The 21,428-nt window shown below is 48.6% G+C and overlaps 1 protein-coding gene across 1 annotated transcript; it reads right to left on the bottom strand.

Moving 5' to 3' along the window:
• Nucleotides 1-1,914: 1,914 nt before the first annotated feature.
• On the bottom strand, nt 1,915-21,271 carry LOC139054095 (carboxypeptidase Q-like). The gene is made up of 4 exons (XM_070530624.1): nt 20,720-21,271; nt 8,137-8,386; nt 5,722-5,825; nt 1,915-2,648 (listed from the first exon to the last, which is right to left on the bottom strand). The coding sequence occupies exons 1-4, from the start codon at nt 21,224-21,226 to the stop codon at nt 2,067-2,069; spliced, it is 1,443 nt and encodes a 480-aa protein (XP_070386725.1). The 5' UTR covers nt 21,227-21,271; the 3' UTR covers nt 1,915-2,066.
• Between the last annotated feature and the right edge of the window lie 157 nt (nt 21,272-21,428).

A 21,428-nucleotide genomic window follows, 5' to 3' on the forward strand; every position in this document is an offset into this window, starting at 1 on the left:
ACTGTCCGCGAAGAAATGTAACTGATCCCGAATTTCGACACGAAAAGTTATTTGTTATTGCCCAGTCCCATAGACGCTTTCCGCACTGGTATGTCCTGGATCCCCATGATACATGATGAGAATTGAAGTCACCAGCCAAAACTATATCTTTACCGCATTTTGCCAAAACCGAGTCATACCGCACACCGGAGATGTAGATGTTGTTGTTGTTTCTCAGTATGCTAGTGCAAGCAACTCCGGGGGATCGGGCATGAATCGGGTGGTTACAAAACTAGCACTAATCTTGAAGAATATAATTTCAATCAGAACGAATAACTGGAACTCGTGAAAATTGAAATTTACAGTATAACATAATTGAAACATAGCCAAAGACAAAGACGACTAAACAATGTAACATTATACACTTTTCTATTCATGAATATTGACTCTTACTGTTATGTTGCGCTAATTTTAACATGCAACTTCGCCTTTCAACAGCACTTCCTCTACATCAGCCCTGAAAATTTATTTATGAATATACATTGGAATAATCCGCCTACGTCTTGGCCAAGACCCATGTTCACTGGACAAGAGCAACAACAACAGCGCTTTTGTTTCTTCGTCTTCAGTCTCTCGCGTTGTCTGGATAACATCACCGCACGAACTCGCCCAGTTGTTCTAGCATTATGGGATGTAGCCATTATCGTAAAAGGAAAATAGCGCTACCGCTAGAAATTGAGGGACCACGGATCGAGTCTAAGAGGGTAGATAAGAAATCCCGCCATTGAATAGATAAAAAAAGATAACAAAAACATGCAGCATATCCAACGAGTTGGAATCTATATACAGCGAAGCTTTGTGTGAGTGCAAACATAGAGTCGAAGCGCGAGTACACGCAAGCACGCACGCACACAACCTGTGGGGTGGTAGGCGTGCGAGCCTATACCATCAGGCGGCTTCCAACCCCGTGGCGTGGTAGACAAAGAAATCTTCGCTTTAAAACTCTCGATTTTTCAATATCGTTTCACTAACTACGTGTACATTTGTATTCCTCAGAACATTTCGCAATATTGATCCTCTCACAAAGCATCCGACCCTTGGCTCGTATATCCCGTGGTGAGCTGCGCCATTTCACTCAGGGTAAACTGCTACTGGCCCCCTACTGTCGTCTTTTGTATTGTTCTGTTTTTTTTTCGTTATTTCTTTTTCTGCATTTGCAAAACCAACCACTCGTATTAAAATTATTTTTCTTGGCTTATCTGCTTCCTTAGAATTTGTATTTCTCTTTGCTTGTTTGCCTCTCCCTTATAATTATTTTTAAATTTTCTTATACTTCGATATTTGCTTTTACCTGTATTTTCCAGTCCAAGCGTTTTCTATTATGTTTTCTACCATTATATACTAAGAAGTGTGTTCTTTTTTTCGTGCTTTGTCATTTGTTGTAATGTTTTATAGTCGACAAATTTTAGCACAGCTGTAAGCTTTGTTGCTCTGATGAAATTTTGGGCGTTCACGTAACAAACCGTATTTCAAACGCGATAATCAGACCGTGTGGCGCGGCCGGCGCTTCTTGCGTGACCGGTGGGCGCTCAAGCGTCGCAAAGGCTTTCGTCCCGAACCGCCATCACGGCCGCTGGGTAAAAAAAGGTGCACACCGTGTGCCTTTTTAACCAGCCACAATGCATCAGCTCCCCCTCGTCCACAGGTATACAGTGCATGAAAGGACGACAGTCACGCGCTCTGAGTATCGCGTTTGAACAGCTGAGCACTATACACGCTTGTGATATAGTCCTATACCATCTAAGAATGCGCAAAGGAAAGGCATCTTCGAGGCAAATGAACTCCAAGAGAACATATTCATACGCATTATAAGTAGCTCGGGAGACCTTTTCTTAATTCTTTAAATAAACAGTTCATTTTTGTGATGACGAGAGCTGACAAGGCTGGAAGCAATTACTATTTAATTTTATTAATGCCGATCGTTAAGTCAACGAACCAATCAATCAGTGAACGCGCCCATTATTGGCGTGAATGGGAGTCTTTCGCAGGAGTTCTCGAGTCCTTCGCCTATTGCCGCCATCCCGCCGCTACGGCCGCGGCAGGCGCTCGCTGAGGTCAGCGAAGACGAAGGCGGAAGCCGCCCACAGGGCGGTGCACAAATCCAGGTTGGTAGGGTCTTCGACGGTCATGGAGTCGCCGTCCGTGTGGTGGAAGTAGAAGTATTCCTCGTTGGCCGTGTCCAGCGAGACGCCCGGCACGCCGGCGTCGACCCAGGGCTGGATATCCGGCCCGTCGGGCCCCAGCGTCAGTCGGGTCGCGTTGATGGAGCCGAACAGGCGCAGCACCTGGGCGGCCATGCAGCGCGCGCGCGGGTCGGCGGCCGCCAGTCTGAGCCCCAGCGGCCGGAACGTGCCCAGGTCGGACTCCATGACCAGGTTGAGCCGGCGCAGTGCCTCGGGCCGGCCGCCGTGGCGCTCGTAGTAGGCGCGGCCGCCCCACACGCCCTCCTCTTCGCCCGTCCAGAGCAAGGCGCGCAGCGTACGCCGCGGCCGCAGGCCCAGCCTCCGCAGCAGCGACAGCGCCCGCCACGAGACGAAGGCGCCGCCGCCGTCGTCCATGGCGCCCTGGCCCACGTCCCACGAGTCCAGGTGGCCGCTCACGAGCACCACCTGTGTGCGACCGAAACCGTCTTCCAAAGAACAGACGCCGCGCACGCATTCGCACGTCCTTTTTGTGTAAGAAGGCCTGATTCACACAGGTGTCATCCTCCACGTCCCGTTCCCGTAACGGCATCAGTTTCCGTCAGGGGAAAGAGTTCCCTCGCCGTTTTTTTTCTCTCTCTCATAAGAGGGACGCCGCGCGGTGACGTAGGGAGAGTCAGCCAACATCGCTGGCATCCGATTCTTCAAGGGATACCGGTTAGGAAAATCGCTCGCCTGGCAGCAACCACTGCCGTGACGGTAGCGGGACGGGGCGGATGACGACGATGTAAACTACACGTGCACGCACCGGAGCGCCAGCTCAGTCCTACGCGCCTATGTTCCTTGCCAACGCTAGCAAAGCTGTCCAAAGAAGAAGAAGAGAAAAGATTTTAAAGCACAGTGCAAGGTAGAATTATAAGACCTACGGTGTTGTGACGACGGAATTTATATAAATGTTTGTTTTTCTTTGAAGAGCTTCGGTAATGTTAGCTGGGACAGGCGGTATGTGCCCAAGGCGGCATCTCTTTGATTGCGTAAGTGGGAGAAGCCGATATTTTTCTCAAATAAACAAAAAAAGCAAATGCTGCTGTAAAGCGCTCGTCATGCGTCTCATGCATCTCACGAACTGTCATCCCTGGCAATTCGTCCTTTCACTCAAAATGATTTGGCTGCAAGCCAAGACGCCAGCCTGCCAGAGTTCTGTGACGTGTAGCCTCATGGGCCATGAGGTCCAAGCGCCACTGCCCGAGACAGCCGAGGGGTTACGCGAGACTGATTGATTTATGGGGTCCACGGCCCCTGCGTCCTAAAGCAACGCAGGGGCTGTGAGACGCGCCTTATTGGAAGGGTATACGGTTTAATTTAGACCATCTGGCGTTCAGCCTGCACATAAATCTAAGCGCAAAAGTGATTTTGCATTTCTCCCTCACGCTCAACAGCATAACGCAATAGCCACTGAGCCACTGCTTGGGGTGTTTGCGTGAGAACAATGTGGTTTATTTGTAACGCACTTATGCGCTCGCAACCAGCCATTGCAGTACCCATAGCTTTCCACGTCAATGTGCACACTCATACGCGCTGTTCCCAATCAGGCATTTAACTGAAAGAGATATAAAGCACATTATACAAATGTTGGCCCATATTAACAAAAATATGCTTACGCTAGAATTCTTCGTAAGAGTAGCTTATGCTTAACATATTATTAGTGAAGGACGCCAGCCAATGGCAAACAACTCTTCTTAACAAAAGGTTGCGCGAATTCGGTTCCTGAACTAGTGAATGCTCAAGACACACAAGCAGCACTCCTGTGACGTCATCCAGATACGCACTGTGTGTGCCTGTGCCACAGACACGCGCTGAGATAAGCGCTATGCTTTCATTTATTTGACCAGTTCTCACACAAGTCATGTGACCATTCTGGCTGTATATATTTCACGACGGTACATTAAAGGGGATCATTCTTGGTCATGGGACGACGAGCGCCTGTCTGTCTGTCTGACACTCCGACGCGAGCTCAGCCATACAGTGCGTTCCAGAGCAGGGCTGCCATTAAAGACTCGCAAAGTTCTTCGACTGCAGCAGGCATCGGTGATTGCTCGGCGCCCGTGCCCGATTGGGTCACTCTGATGGAAGGAAGGATGGGCGTCGACCAACTATAAAGACCGCTCTTAGTGTTGGCGATTTTCTAAATCCGGCACCTGTGCCTCGGGAACAGCTTGCTTGCTAAGAACTATAATACAAAAACTGTCACGTAAAATGGACATGGTCGCAGACAACTCATCCATGTGCAAAGTCCTCTTGTGTGAGGTTGGAAAAGGCGACTGTAAAGGCGCGTCCATTTCAGAAGGCACTGACAAGTTCGCAATCAAGGGCAAAAGTTATTGCTTGTATATTTACAGGCCAGCTGCCATGCCAAAATCTCAGCTAAAAGAAAATGTTCTGCGCACGCGCGTATTTCGTTCTTCATTTGGAATCCCTGGCTTGGTGCTTCGGTTCGTTCATGCAATAGCGAATATGCATGTTCGATCCAAACACGTGCTTCGTTAGCACCTGTGGGCCAACAACATTGAAAACCATATTTCACAAGCATATTGGGCCTGACTTACTTGCAATGTACGCTTCGTTTACTCGCGGTCGCACATGAAGTTACACATTCAATAAAATATTATCGAATGCCGGCAGCATACCGTATTTATTTTATTTTATTTTCAGTCAAAGCAGGTCCCTTTTGCACGTATATTGCTGATCCTTGGGCAGCCAGCGTAGTTCCAAGCTCGAAGAGCACCCTACTAAATTATAGGTACGGCCACCTACTGCGAATATATCGTGGTTCATGCGTCATACTTCTGGTACGAAGCACGCTTTTCAAAAATGAAAGCCTTCGCAGACACTTGTGAACATTCACGAGAATAAGCACAAAGACACGCAAAAAGAAGCCTTTGTATTGTGCTCTTTCGTTAAGAAAATATTTTTCTGCCACATTTTTTTCTTTCAAACGATTTTTTTACAGCGAAAGTGCAGTAGAAAGCGTCTGTTTCAAAACGTTCGCTCCGAACGTCGCTTCAAATGTCGTCAAAATTGGGTAGGTAGGACCATTGACACTAGCGCAATTAAGTTGGAAAGGGATGTCGAGCGTGCGTGGGTGGGTGATATACCGTGCATTTTATGACACGGAAACAACGGAAAGCTGCACGTTGCAATGTCTGGAGCACGGTAAATCTAGAAAATAGCGTATGGTAGAATGATACCTTTTCATCTAAAAATAGACTCTGAAACCTTCAAAACCTCAAAACATGTCAAACCTACAGCTATATATTTCTCACGTGTCGAAACACCGCACAAGCAGGGTAATATATCTCAAGAGAGTACGAATCCTCGTCCCTTAGAATAAAGTGCCTTTGTTGAATATAGAGTCTTAATCTATCATTCACCCGTGCGTTCGTTAGGACTTTGCCACTCTTGGATATTTACCATTGAAGAGTATGAATAAATCTATAGGTTGTCTTCTGATTGGTTTTGTTTCTGCAAACAAGGAGCTCACCTCGTCGGGCATGGTTGTGCCTTTTAGTTCAGCTATAGTATTCCGTGATGTGGTCAGCGGCAGGTTTTGTGCATCCATTACAATGTGGACTTGAACCTCTATACCTGAAAAAAAAAGTAAAATATTTTGAGAAGTTACACGAGAACAATACAGCCCCCGACAACTAGGAACATCGAGGAATCTATTGCTTACGTACAATTTGTTTTCTTTATTTCTTTAGACTGTACAGATTTTTATAAAAAGGCTATGAGCGCAGCGAACGTGGCGTTTTTGCAGAGGAGCTTCAAGGTGAGGCGGACATAATTTGGCGCTAATAGTGTGAGTTTCAAAAGACTAATTAAAAATATTCTTAACAATTTTATTAAAACCACAGAGGCAGCTGCTTAATTATGTGGTAAATTTGCAGGCAGACATATTTTAATGGCACCCCAATTTTTTTTAATCTTGAATATCTCGCTTAATTCGAGATACCAATCGTCGAATAGCAATGTTTAAGGGATATTTTAATTAGTATTGTGAAACTCACGTTAGTAGAGGCAAGTATAACCACCTCGCCCTGGAACTTATCTGCAAGTACGCCACGTTCGCTACGCTCATAATATTTTCTTATTAAAAAGCTGTGTTGTCTAAAAAAAAATACCCTGCATATATATATTTTTTTCGATGCACCATTGTTATCAAAAAACACTAAGAGCTGATCAGCTTTCAGCACAAGGATCCTGTGAGAATGCAACAGCTGTCAGTCCACTGATTAGGAAACAGCCTTACTCAAGTATGTGCTACTTACATCACATTTAGCAGATTACATTTAGCAAACTCATGTATTTCGATCGCATTTATGTCGACATAAGATGGATTCGAACTATAGGGTAACTACTCCTAGAAGCGTTTGTTTTCTGCGCGGCACTTTACTAATAGAGTGATGGCGACTCAGGTGGCGTTAGTGGCATTCGACTCCCTTCCGCTATTCTGTGTGTGACTGCCAGGATTCCCAATTTGAGCAGGCTGTCACCATCGACAGCATCACATCAACGGTTAGTCAATTACTATGTGAAGCAACGCGTGCACAACACAATTACCGGTTTTTAAGATTAAGCATCTCAGCATGGTCTGAATGAGGCTTCATTAATTTCAGCATGCTTATCTTTTGACTTGTTTACTTTTTAAAAAGACGCGACCTTTATAACGGAATTACATGCATAACGACGGATATTCCGAGCCCTGCTCACTTCGTTATATATAGTGGCACTTGACTATTTTTTGTTCGAACAGATCTTGTGTACAGTGGTCTGCGGTTTTGTTTTTATGACGTCATAAAGGATTTTACGTCTACAGCTGCTCTATTTTCGCGGGGTGTTTAGAAAAGAAGAACTACCGTTGTATGTCTGAAGAAGAACCACCGGTGTATGAACCACCGACGCTAGTGCAGTGCGTCGGTGTTTTCTCTTGCCCCGTCTTGAAGCTGCGCTCACCAGTATTCATTTATCCCCGCTGTATGTTCACCTCGCCACCGGAGAAGCAAGCTGCAGCAGAGTTTGTTGCTGTTGCCGTTGTTTGTTTCTAATACGAAGGGCCCGCATGTCTAGGGTAAAGAAAAAAGGAATTGCAACGGATCCAGAGGCCTACTTGGTACATGCTGTTAAAGAGACGAGGATTACTGTTTCGCCGCTCGTCAGTATATAGCTCGAAAAACCTGGCCAAACCCCGATCCAACTGTGTTATCAGACAATGCGGCCCTTCTATTTTTTTTATTTATTTTAATTCCTTCCCGCATGACACGCCCTACGAAGGGGATTAACCACACGTCGAGAAATGAGACGGCCTCTGATGTTTTGTTATTACAAATATTAAAAAATGCAAAAAAAGAACCACACCTGGTAGTTATTACAAGGGAGAACGATTGTCGTCGCCATCTTGGTCATTGCTGCCAAGCCAACCCTCCTGCCTTTCAGGAAGTATTTTAACATTAACCAACCACAGTGGGCGTACGTGAATGGGAGGGCGCGTTCATTTTTCTTGATTTTTTACGTGTTTACCGACAAATCACTTTTAGATAGCTTGCATTAACGTCACCGTGGCCGCCATCTTGGTGCACTAGGACGTCGAGAAGTTGCGTAAACAAGAAACGTGAAACTTGCGCCGAAAGACAAATCGATAACACAAGAGTGATCATCATAGGCGAAAACGCCGTCACCGTCAAAGCGTAAAACGATATGCGCGTGATAGTATGGTGCACTGACGTCACGGTACCTGCCCTGTTTGGGTACTATAGCACGGTGAGAAGGCTTCGTCCTTGATGTTTGCGTGAAAACTACCCATACTTTGTTTCCCAAAACGGGACAACGTTTGACGCGCGGAGTGGCCGAATGGGGCAGTGACCGACGCCTTTGTGTGCGCCTTGAGGCGTGGACGCACCTCTGTCCTGGAGCCTTCGGAGCAGCTGCGCGTCCTCGACGGTGATGGAGGCGCACGGGATGCGAGGCTCGCCGCGTTCGTAGTTCATCCACCCGGTGTGCGGGCTCCCGATCGAGAAGGGCGTCACCGAGCGCACCAGCGCGGCCACGGCGCCCACGCGCTCGGCCTCGGCGGCGCCGTTCTCGCGGTACTCCACGGTGCGCCCGTAGCTGACGAACTCCTCGTCGAACACCACCACCTTGCCGCGGGCCTGCGCGAGCGCATCAGTTCGTGCGCTCAGTGCTGGCGAAAGGACTGCGCTAAAGGCAACTTGCCAGCGGCGTGAACAGAAATTGTACGCCGAAAGCTCTTCTTGCAGGTGCACCTGCAAGCCCGGCCGCTAACCGGCGGGATAACATTGCGAGTGCTGAAAAAAAAAAGAATTGTTACCATTTCAAGGCATAAGGGCTCACCTCCACAAGTGCAACTCCCACTCAGCAGGCTAGCTTGTGGGCATGCATGCATGGTCAAGCCATATCGCTATTGTATCCACGAGATAGACTGGCGCTGGTGAGGGAGTGAAGTGAAGCAGTAGGATCGAGCGACCATATAGGTATAGAGCTGCACGTTGCATTTGACACGGTTTCGCTAAACCTGTCTGCAACTGAAAGCCAAAAAAAATATTACATTCATACATAGGTTTGAAAACCATAGCGGCCAATGCGAGTATGTATTAGGTAATATGGGGTTACACGGGCAGAGGTACAGCTTTTTATAGCCATTTCGCATGCTATAGCGGAGCCGCACCGAGATGCATTTATTCGGCACTTGTAATATGTAGTGTATGCTGGATATGCAGCGCGGTTGGTTAGCCGTGGCGTGAGGTGACGTGCACGGAGAGTGTAAGACGACGGGCGAGAACTCCTATCGTCAGGGTGGCGCCTCCTAGAAAGGTTTCGAGTGCAGAAGAAATCGCTGAGGGGAAACGAGGGAAAGCTGAATCACGACAAATCATATTGACCGCAAAAAAGACGGGGACAGAGGAAGAAAACACATAAACAGCACGGGCGGTGATGGAGGCGCACGGGATGCGAGGCTCGCCGCCTTCGTAGTTCATCCACCCGGTGTGCGGGCCGCCCGTGCTGTTTATGTGTTTTCTTCCTCTGCCCCCGTCTTTTTTGCGGTCAATATGATTTGCAGTAAATACCAACTAGGCCAAACTGAAGTTGTTCTGAATCACGATGATCTCGTCGGGCGCGAATGGATGCTAATACAAGGCGATGCATGCGGCAGCACAGTGAGCTCGAGCAAGCGCAAGAATTAAACGGTAGAAGGGAGGTAGACGAGTGAATCGCATCGACGGCACTCCACAGTTGTCGCCGTACATGAGCTGAGATAACCGAAGATTTGGTTGTTCGGAATATCTTTCCCCTCGTGATTTGCAAATGTTTACAAGTACGCGAAACAGTGGGTTGTCCTGCCAGGACGGAATCTCGTCGTCGTGCAATGGATGGATGAGAGGTAAGTGGACGTGGAACAAAAAGAAAAAAAGTATTTTAGTATGATTCTTGCTAATGTGGCAACACTGATGGGAGCCACACTGAAGAAAAAAACACACATTTGCGCACACCTCTTTTTTTTTTTTTTTTTTGCTTGCAACCACTTCTTAGAGGGGGTGTTCTCGAGGCAAGTAATACAACTCTATTGTTGATGTCAGAGGAGGTTATTTGCTGAAACCACATGTGACGAGAACGTGTTATAGCATTATCGCTTATATCTTTGCAACCGTACTACACCCAGGTGCCTTACTTCGCTATCTTTGTGTAGAGGAAAGACGCCATTACTCGATCAGGCATGTGTCGCTTGCACAGATGGCCCCGTTGTCGCGCCACGCATGACGCAATCGGAGCTAAATTAAGCCTGTCGCTCCGCGTTCAGACAGGCATAGCTCGGCAGTAGGTTTGTCGGTCCGAGCGGGAGTGGTCGAGTTTGAGAGAGCTCACTCAGTCGTACCATGTATAATGGAATAAATTCAAACCAGCGCTCACCAGTAATTATAAGGCCTATGTGTAATTTGTTGCAGAAATTTCGCGCTTACTCCGATATATGCCGCCACCTCCGTTCGACACTTGCGGTCCAGAAATGGCGTAATGCAAAGGGATGTCCAACCCATTTGATCACGCCGGAACCTGTCCGTCTCCATCTAGGGAGCGCAGGTGATTGAAGCAAGCGCAGCAGCCCCAACCATTTATGAGCGCGGCGACCTCGAGTGGCGCATGGCAGTCTAAGCCGCAGCCACTTCGAAAGTCATTTCTTTACCCTAGTGCCCAAACACCCTCTTCAAAAGAAGCTGGCTCACTACGAATAGAGACCGAGCACAATTGCAAAATTAGACCGTAAGACGCCCACTCGCTGTAAAAAAAAAGAAAAAAAAGAAAAAAAATGGCAGAGACATCTAAGACTGCTTACGTGTGGAAATGCGAAAGCATTATATATAGTCGTTTAGGTGAAATGTTTTTTCTATGCGTATCCTTGTCCGGGCAAGCTCTCGCCTTCGTTTTAACTGCGCCTCGGTAAGGCCAAATGAAAACGCGCCAAGCGTCTCAACGCGCTCGCTTGCCCGCGAGGAGTTGATAACTCGGTGCACGGCTCATCGGCACTCAATTGGACATTAATGCTGTTTATTTATACACTATTTTACACCCTCATGACGTGGCGCCACCTCCTACCCATTGGCTGCGCCATCACGTGTCCAACGGCACGCGCACTACAGGCCAAACGTTTACTCAGTCAGATGGCTGCAACGTGACGGGAGCAATGGTGCGGTAGGGGAAGAAGAAGCCGCTCCGAATGGCCGTGTTGCAAGGAAGCGCTGCTTATTAACCTGAACGTTAAACTTCACTCTGATTTACTTTTCCGTTTAGGTTTTCCTCTTTCCCCTTCCTTTTAACCTTTCACCGCCGGCTTCTTGGCCAATTCCCCGTAGTGGGTAAGCGCAATAAGTGAGGAGCAAGCAAGCAAGCAAGCAATCAAGCAAGCAAGCTGTTCGATCACTGGCCTACCTGAGGCGGCTTGCACGAACATTTAATAACGAAAATAATAACGAATCTAAGAACGCGTTCTTAAATTATCCCTAGACAACTCCTAGTCCGCACAAGAATGCGTTCTGAAGTTCGTTATTTCGTTATTAAATGTTCGTGCAAGCCGCGCCTGGTTGTTCGACGTATCCTCGCCGTGCGACTTTGCGAGCCGTTTCACTGGAGAGACCCTTCCTGGTGTCTTGGTGTACCCACTGGGGGAGCGGTTGGATATCGGGTGGGGGTTGACCTGGGCAAACCAGACTACTGTCTGTTTCTTCCCCCGGCCAGGCAAGCACTGCCTGGTCGGCTTCTCTTGCACCTCATGATTATCCCGTTGAACTTCTCTTGAGCAGCGGACTGACCAACGTTCATGTAGCCCTGGTGCCGTCCAATGGGGAGTCAATCCGAATGAAGAACCCTAAATTCATTCAGGAAGAACTTCAGAAGGCTACATCCCACCAACCGATCACCGAAGTATAGGGCAGTTTGGTCGCGATGACATTGTCTGCTGTTCGCCAAATGAGGCCTCTATCGTTGACCTTCTCAAATATACAGCGCTTGCCTCACATCCAGTAAGCTCCTTCATTCCTGCTCACTTAGCTTGTGTTAAAGGACTATGTTCGTGGGATCGACTCGAGCATTTCCCCTTCCGAGATTTTAGACATGTTTTTTTGTGGCCGGAGCCGTGGCCGTATTTCGTTGCTCTCGCTTATCTGCGAACAAGAAGATCCTCACAGAATCAGTCATCGTTACCTTCGCTGGAACAACTCCTCCGACAGAGATCAAGGCGTAGCCACTCATTTACCGGGTTGAATCGCTATCCCCTCACCTCCTTCAGTGTATTAGGTGCTGGCGCTATGGGCATAACATTAAGGGATGCCGATCGGTTCCTCGGTGTTGTAATTGAGGAGAAAATCACGAGTTTAAATGTTGTTCATCACAGGGAGAATAGTGTCGCCTCTGCAGTGATTCTCACTCAGCTGACCACACTAAGTGCTCTGCGAGAGCGTGGAAATTAAAAATTTTAGAAATAATTGAACAAAAGAGACGCTCAAGACGGGAAGCCCGTTCTATCATTGCAGAGCGATCTCGCGAGTATGACGGTGCGGCAAATCGACTATCTCATGCAGTTGGCTCATCACTTCCTGATGTCATAGCTTCGGCAGTAGAGCGGGCAATGCAGAAGGCAATGTAAAATCTATTTGCGAGCCTATCGGAGTCATTGGAAGAAATGGTTACCACCCAAATGACTCAACTCCTTCAGCCCGCCCAATCATGGCCCATAAACTTCCGATGCCTTCAAATGCGAATCGAGCAGAAACATCGAATCCAGGCCCTTCTAATATTCGGCCTAAGGAGACCTCTCCTGTGTATCATGCAGAACATTAATCAGATTTGAGCTAATATTGTGGCCCGCAAAAAAAAAACACACATGGAGATTCACTCCCGTGCTCTTAAACGCCGCGCATATCCCGTAGCGCAGGGATCTACAATGACACATAACATGAAGACTAAAAAGGGTCAGAAGGATAACATTTATAACAAAGATTTTTCTAAGGATAGCATCCTCGACAAGGCAGTTTCTGCTGGCGATCTTAGCTCAATATAGGTATGCTAAAAGAGTGGAATTGCCGTTCCATTTATTCCGCTGCTATTGACTTATATTACTTCTGTAGCCAACACTCACCTGATATCATTGCATTGCAAGAAATCTGGTTATCAGCATAAGAGGCATTTCACCTAAAGCATTACCGTACATTTCGCTTAGACCGTCCCTCTTGTGGTGGCGGCTTAATTATCTTTATCTATTCAAAAATTTGCGCACCGGGCTAAAGTGCTTACCCTGTGTTCTTCAGTGATCATTGTTTGGTGTCGGTTTGTTTTGCCAACCGGCAATTTCAAAGTTCGCGGATGGGCTGGAATTTACGGAAAATTAATATTATATTACTTTCACATAAGCCTTTTGAAAAGCGCGTCCTGGAAATTCCTATTGAAGTATCAAGTCGCAGTTCTTTATCTATCTTTGCGCAGTGGGAGATATTCAAGCAAGAAGTTAAAATGATAGCCATTGAAGAAGCTTTCTGTCACGATCCACCCCGGGCCGTGGACAAGGGAGGGCTTGTGGCACCCTCCGTTAGACGGAGGCTCCGCAGCGTGGTGGTGCTGAACGATGACTGACCGGCGAGCAGCCGTGCTCGTCGGTGTTTATTGTGATGCGGTGACCAATGTTGCCTACCGAGCTTTAGCAGGCCACCGAGCTTGGCGGGCGAACCAAGATTATGCCCGAGGGGGCGTCACATACTTGCTACACCCCCTTACCCCGAGTTTGTTTGTTAAATAAACAAAGGGCTGACCGTCGAAATCTGCGGGCACCCCATTTCCATGGAGCTGGACACAGGGGCCAGCGTGTCTGTAATGGCCGGGAAGCTCTTCAAGCGTACCTTCCCCGGCGTGTCCGTCAAGGCTTCGGGCGTGATGCTGCGCAGCTATACTCCTGGCAACTCTCCCAGGTCCAGGGTCAGGCACAGGTCAGCGTTCGCTTTGGCGACAGGGAGGCAACCCTTCTCCTTTACTTAACGAAGGGGTCGTCGCCGCCGCTGCTGGGCCGAAACTGGATTCATGCGCTGGGCCTTGAGGCTGGCAGCTTACAGCTACCAGCTGGTTTACCGTCCGGGAAAGGACCTGGGACCTGCTGATGCTGAGCCGCCTGCCCCTGCCAGAGGTGCCTGATGCTGTTCCAGAACCTGCTGAAGTGTTCATGCTGGAACACGCGTACCCGGAGGTGCTCTCCAGATCTGCGGTATCTCAAGCGACCAACCGGGACTCAGTCCGGTCTCAGGTGGTCAAAGCGGTGTCCCGTGGAGAGGAATTGGTGCAGCAGGCCTATAGCCACAAGGCCGCTGAGCTGAGCTTGCAGCAGGGCTGCCTACTGTGGGGTTCGAGGATGGAACTTGAGGATGGATTCGAGGATGTAACCGCCTGGCAAACTTATGAGGAGCAAGTCCACGTGTTCTTCCTGCTATGAGCCCTATACAAAATAGAAGTACTTTCAAACATGGAATTGCAGCCACAGTCTCAGCAATGAACGCTCAAATGTCATGTCATGACAAAGGGCAGTACCTGCGGTCACTGTGGTGGTGCCCACTCCCCTTCACAGTGCCAGTTCTCTCAAGCACAATGCTTTACGTGCGGGAAAACTGGGCACCTGGCACGTGTATACCGAAGGGGGAGGACGAACAGCAAGCAGCAGCCTGATTCAAGCCCAGGTACAACAGAAGCCCGCGGCCAGGGTAGCCGTCGCAAGGGTATGCGGCGGGGACGTGTGGCAGCAAGCTCAAGTTCTACCTCGGCCAGGGTCTACGTCGTGGCCGAGGACCCGCCGATTTTCGGCATGTGGCACACAGGCTTTGTACCGTCGTCTGTGCCGCCATACATACTTGCTACACACGGGTGTAGCAAGTATGTATGGTGGGCTCGGTAGCTGTGCCACGACACGGCTTAACCCACTTCTGTTCACCATGCAGGATTTCGTTTGCGCTATCTCCTGCGTGCTGTTCCCCGTTCTTCTGGGCCCGGTATCAGCCATCCACGTGAACTACCCTTTCCCGGCTTGCTTCGTCACCGTGGACAACTGGCGCCTACTTCCAGCGTTGGCCACTGTAGTTTCTGCGGCGCTGGAACCTGGAAACTGGACGCTCGAAGAGGAATTCATGGTCACACCGTCATCGACATCATCAGGCACACTGCGTATAAATCATCCCCGCCAGCCGGGCGCGCTCTGTGGGCTCGGTAGCTGTGCCACGACACGGCTTAACCCACTTCTGTTCACCATGCAGGTCAGTAACCAGTGTCGCCTTTTCGCTAAAAAATCTAGCAATAGATGCCTTATTCAGCTACCGAGCCCTCAGTGCTGTGTTTGTATCATGTCTGATTGTATTAACAGCGTTTGTTCTTTGCTACTTTTGTTATCCGGAGATATTGAAACTAACCCAGGACCCCCCACCCTAAATGAAATACTAAATGAACTAAAAGGCTTGTCTTCTGGTCAAGCCCAGCTCATTGGAGACGTGCAGAGCCTAAAGAGCCAGCTCTCAAGCACCGATAAAACCATTTGCGAACTAGGCAAAAGAATCGACAGCTTAGAATCTCACTACCACCAGCTTCAAACGCTCCGAACGGAATTAGACACCGTTGCAACCACCACCTCTCAGACTACTCGACAGGTCTCGATATTGGAGACTCGGCTTGACGACATGGAAAACCGCTCCCGACGAAACAACTTGTTGTTTTACGGCATAGCGGACGATACGCCATCCGAGACCAACGCTCAGTCTGAGGAGCTAATCACGGCGTTTTGCAGGGACCATTTCAATGTAGCCATCGAATCTAAGGAAATCGAGCGTGCCCACCGTCTTGGTCGCCACTTGCAAGACCGGTGCCGCCCCATAATAGTAAAATTTACCTCATTTAAAACCAAGGAAACTGTTCTCGCTAATGGCTCTAAACTCAAAAATACACATTTTAGCATTGGGGAAGATTTCTCGCCTCTCGTTCGGAACGCACGGAAGCACCTTCTTGCTTTTGCTAAAGAAAAATCTGGTCCTTTTCTTTTACGATATAAAACATTATTTATGGGCTCCAAACGCTACGTATTCGACAATGCAACCGAAACTATCGAAGAAAAATCATAGCAACCCCCTCCCCGCCCCAAATCATTAAATGGTTCCGTTTCTGGTCACAAAGCTAATCTCTCTATTTCGATTATTTTCACAAACATTCGCAGCTTTCTTTCTAAACGCCACCACGTGTCAAGCCTTGTATCTTCATCCAGTAGCAACTTACTTATTCTAACTGAAACGTGGTTGACCTCTGACGTCACCGATGGCGAAGTTTTATCCGACTTGCCCAACTTTAATCTTTTTAGAAAGGATCGTCTCGGCACACGCGGCGGTGGCGTCCTCATTGCTGCAAACAAACAGCTTTCGTGTTCTGTTATCAAAATATCCTCAGACCTTGAAATATTATGGTTAATCTGTCGTTCCGCACCACAGTCGGTGCTCTTGGGAGTTTGCTACAGGCCTCCTAGACACACTCCAGATTTTTCACGCGAACTTAATAATATTTTAACCAAACTTTCGACTAAATACCCTAATGCTCGCGTCGTTCTCTTTGGAGACTTTAACTTTCCGAATATCGATTGGATGACCCTAACCTCGTCAGCACCCAATGCGAAAGAAGCTAACGAATTTCTTGACGTTTGCCTAAACTTTAATCTTACTCAGCTAGTATCACAACCTACACGAGTCACTTCCGATACCGCCAATATTCTTGACATAATCTTAACAACAGATCCAGGGAGCCTGTCTTCTATAACATTTCTAAAAGAAATAAGTGACCACAAAGTAATTCATGCTAATTTTGCCTTTGTCCCCGAAATACGCCACGCTTGCAGGAAAACAATTCGACTATATGACAAGGGGAACTATGGGGCCATCATTAGTGAACTTAATGCCTTTTTTCCCTCGTTTCAAGATGGTTTTTGGGAACGACCTATTAACGAAAACTGGTCACTCTTCAAGAACAAAATGAACCGATTAGCTGATGACTTCATCCCTAAGGTAACTTTCCGTCCTACCCGCCAAAAACCTTGGTTTACTAAGTCATTAAAATCGCTTGAAAACAAGAAGAAACGTCTTTTTCATATCGCCAAGACTAGAAACAGTGTTTGCGCATGGGACAAATACAACATTGCAGAAAAAGCATACTTAACAGAAGTGCGCAACGCTAAATACTCATTCTTTCACACTGAGCTATCAAAAATCCTTGCTGATTCACCCAAACGTTTCTGGCAAATTCTAAACCCACATGACACCCCTCCCGTTATCCTTACTAATCAATCTGGTCAAGAAGCAAGTTGTTCAGAAAGTGCCAATATATTTAATACAGCCTTTTCGTCTGTCTTTACAAATGAACCTAACCCTACTGAAACAGAACCGTTTTCCGCTAGTTTACCAGAAATGCCACCCATAAGCATTAGTTTCGCTGGTATCCTGTCCTTAATTGAAAAAATGAAATTGTCATCTTCTACTGGTACGGACGAAATAAATTCCAAGCTCTTGAAAAACACTAAGCACATATCTGCCGAATTTTTACTGTTACTGTTTTCCCAGTCACTTTCCTCAGGAATTCTCCCTTACGACTGGAAGTGTGGGAAGGTCATTCCAGTTCACAAAGCAGGCAACAGAGACTGTCCGTTAAATTACCGCCCCATATCTCTAACCAGTGTGTGCTGCAAACTCATGGAACATATCATATACTCTCAGGTCATGCATTTCCTTGATTCTAACAGCTTTTTTAATCCCTCTCAACACGGATTTCGAAAAGGCCTCTCATGCGAATCCCAACTAGCCCTTTTTCTTCACGACCTAAATGCTAACCTCGACACTAACCTACAAACAGATGCTATTTTTCTTGACTTCACCAAGGCTTTTGATAAAGTACCACACAAGCGTCTACTAATGAAGCTCTCTGAACTAAATCTGCCACAGGACGTTCTAAACTGGATCGCCCAATTTCTGACTGACCGCTCTCAGTTTGTTTCCCTTAACAATGTCAAGTCTGACTCGCTCCCTGTAACGTCCGGCGTGCCGCAGGGATCTGTCCTCGGCCCACTTTTATTTCTAATATATATCAACGACTTGCCTAATAATTTATCATGTAACATCCGCATGTTCGCTGACGACTGTGTTATCTACCGCAAAATAACTAACATATCTGACCAAACAGCCCTACAGAATGATCTTAATAAAGTGTTCGACTGGTGTAACCGCTGGCTAATGACCCTTAATCCTAACAAATGTAAATTAGTCTCCTTCCACCGCCGCAAAAACCCGCTCCAATTTCCCTATAAAATAGCTAACATACCAGTTGAAACAAGTGAATCCTATAAATACCTTGGTGTAACACTAACCCCTGATCTTTCCTGGCGCACCCATGTCACGAATATCATTTCATCGGCTAACCGATCATTAGGATTTCTAAAACGTCATCTGCGTCACTCACCCTACCACGTAAGACTTTTGGCTTACCAATCGCTAATTCGACCCAAACTTGAGTACGCATCACCAATCTGGAGCCCTCACCAAGTTTATTTGATTAACGCTATCGAAGCAGTGCAAAATCGTGCTGCTCGCTTCATTCATTCTTCTTATTCATATGATATCAGCGTGTCATCCCTTAAGAATGACTCTGGTCTGCTCACTCTTTCGTCTCGCCGTAGGATCGCCACACTATCACTTTACCACAAGTTTTATCACAGTTCTTTCAGCCATCCACCTTACATCGCTCCTGCCGCTCGCACATCCCCCCGCACGGGCCATCCACTTCAAGTCACCCGACCCCGTTCCGGCACCACTACTTTTTCTGCATCATTTTTTTGCCGCGCAGCTACAGAATGGAATGGCCTTCCCCACGACATTGTTTCAATCACCTGTCCATCACGTTTTATTCAAAGTGTATCCATACACCTGTCTCGTTAACAACCTGTGGCATTTGTAGCATCTCTGTACACCCCACCCCTTATGTAACACCCCCTTGTGGGGTCTTTAAGGAAATAAAGTGAAGTGAAGTGAAGTATGTGACGCCCCCTCGGACATGTGCACGAGCAGCGATGAGGCGCTGGCAGGGGACACCACCTGTCCGGCAGACCAGGGTGGGCCAGGACGGAAGTTCCTGGCGAAAACTGGAGCTCCCGACTGTGGCAAAAGCCCTGGACGGCACCCTTGGTCAGCAGCCAGCTTCTGCTTCAGCGTCTCTCATTGGGCCTCGCGCAGCTTGCGCTTGCTGCGGGAGACCTCGCTCTTGAGCTGCCTGTTGCGGCTCTGCAGGCTCGTTATAATCTGCCGCATCTACCGGTTGATTGGCTGAGCCTGCTCGCTGGACACCGACCATGAGGGCAGCGCTGGCAATGGAAGCTGCCGCCAAGGACGCCGGCAAGCTTTCCCTTGCGACTGGCTCACCGTCGGCGGAAGCCGCGGTCAAGAAGTTGGCGACGTGTACCCACGGAGCGTCCCACGCCGCCGCGAGCGGCGAAACACCGCCCCCCCCCCCCCCCCCCCCCGTTGCTGCCGCCATGCCGCTGTATGGAAGGCTCGAGCCGTTCGAGGGAGATGGGTCCGCCTGGCAAATTTACGAGGAGCAAGTCCACGTGTTCTTCCGGGCAAACGACACACCCGAGGCCAAACAGCGGGACATTTTCCTGGCCAGCTGCGGGACCCGCGTCTTCAGCCTCTTGCTCGACCTTCTCAAGCCAGCCACGCCGCACGTTAAGACGCTGGGTGAGCTGCTTGCCATACTGCGCTCGCATTTTAACTCAGCACCGTCCACACTAATGGAGCGTTTCCGCTTCAACAACCGGAGCCGCCGGGAAGGAGAGACCCTAGGGCAGTTCGTTGCTGCGCTACGAGGGTTAGCGAGTGCCTGCGTTTTCGGGGTAGATCGTGACACTGACGAAGCTGGCGACGAAGATGGGATCCTCGTGATACTGGCGACGAGGATGGGATCCTCGTGACACTGGCGACCCAAGATTATGCCCGAGGGGGCGTCACATACTTGCTACACTTTCATACTGTCTTTTAAGAAAAAAAAGGAAAATATAAAGAGCTATGCAAGTTGCTAGACCAGCTACACGAACTTGAATGCCTGCATCTTGGCAAGTACATTGAAGACATTTACAACATTAAGGCACAAATACAGACAATGGACACTGAGAGATACAGAGGTGCAACAGTCAGAGCGCGTATTCGTCGGTATTTGGAGCAATAGCCTTGTAGTCGTTCGCTTGGTGATGAGCGTCGACATGCTCTGTCGAAGCAAGTGCCCGAGATGAGTATGCCGGAGCGTTTGTTAATGACCAGGCTCGAATAATGAAAGCGTTCACGGATCATTATGAAAATATTTTTTCAGTGTCATAAAGTTATTAATAGCGAAGCTGTAACGGAAAATTTTGTTTCGTTGCTGCCACAGCTCAGTCAAGAAGAATGTGATAATGTTGATAGAGACACGTATCACAGAAGTTGAAGTAACCATTTCTTCGCTAGATAAAGGCAGATGCTTTTGTTCTATATTGGCTCCCTTTCTGCATGAAGTATATTAAACAAAGTATGGGGTTTTACGTGCCAAAAATTACAAAATAATAATTTCAGTATCGTCAAGCGGCGGAAAACAACATCGCCTTGGTTCTGTCCAGCTACGTGGCATTCGAATTCCCCGCTAAAAGATCAAAGGGTTCGAGGGATGAGCAGAAACACGGCTTTTTCGTCTCCGACGGTTCGCGTGTGAACACGTCCGCGCGGGATTACAAAACGTGAGCGTCTCTCAGGCACGAATTCATCAAAATGTGGCTCTTTGAAAGGAATGACGGCTGAAAACGGCAATCGTCATACTATCGCCGTTGTGCCACTCGCTGTGTCTGACGAGGAAACGAAATCTCCGGGAGTCGTCCACGCATGGCCGTGTCCACCTACCTTTGAGGCGTTGGAGTGCAGCTCCTCGAATGACCGGACTACCAGAACCGGTGCAATGATGCCGCCGGGCGACGTGCCCACGCTGCCACCCAAACCCAGCATGTTGAGCTTTTGCATGCGCGGCCGCACTATCCAGGCCGACTCGTTGCCGCGCACCCAGTGCGGAACGGCCACCCGCTCCGTGTACACGTGGTCCAGCTCCTGGCGGCCCAAGAGCTCCACCATGTAGTCGATGGCGTTCTCCAGGTTCCGCGATCCCGTGATGCGGGCGCCGAATCGGTCCACAAACTTGGCCAGTTCTTCATAGGTGCGGTTGCGCTCGGGACCTCGGAGCACGTAGTCGATGATGTTCTGCACTACCGGCGCGTAGCTGCGTATCTCTGCGAGGAGCTCCGAGGACAAGAGCTGCGTGGCGTTGCAGGTGTACGCCTGCTGGCCGTCGGCTGCCCACGCCGCACCGGCGGCCAGCAGAAGCAATAGTTGCAGCATAGCAGTGGGGCGTCTCATTGCGACCACGCGCGCTCTGTGGCCCTCACGGCGAAGCAGTGCCTCTTTTCATAAGGTGTCACTGCCAGCACCGATAGCACGGCCGCTAACCTGCCGGATCGAATTGCCAGTGCTGAAGAAACAAATTTTTATCTTTGAAGGCGTCAAAGACCTCGGCGAGCGCCACTCGTGTTTCAAAAGATTAGCACCTTCGCAACGGCGC

The sequence above is a fragment of the Dermacentor albipictus genome, chromosome 1 (assembly GCF_038994185.2).
Source record: "Dermacentor albipictus isolate Rhodes 1998 colony chromosome 1, USDA_Dalb.pri_finalv2, whole genome shotgun sequence".
Taxonomy (NCBI): Eukaryota; Metazoa; Arthropoda; class Arachnida; order Ixodida; family Ixodidae; genus Dermacentor; species Dermacentor albipictus.

Excerpts from the sequence above, each read along its gene's own strand:
- LOC139054095 (XM_070530624.1), bottom strand. The coding sequence starts at position 21,226 with ATGAGACGCCCCACTGCTATGCTGCAACTATTGCTTCTGCTGGCCGCC. Across the intron at positions 5,826-8,136 it reads CCGAAGGCTCCAGGACAGAG|GTATAGAGGTTCAAGTCCAC; the intron begins GTGCGTCCACGC and ends TTTTTTTTTCAG. Across the intron at positions 2,649-5,721 it reads GCACAACCATGCCCGACGAG|GTGGTGCTCGTGAGCGGCCA; the intron begins GTGAGCTCCTTG and ends GGTCGCACACAG.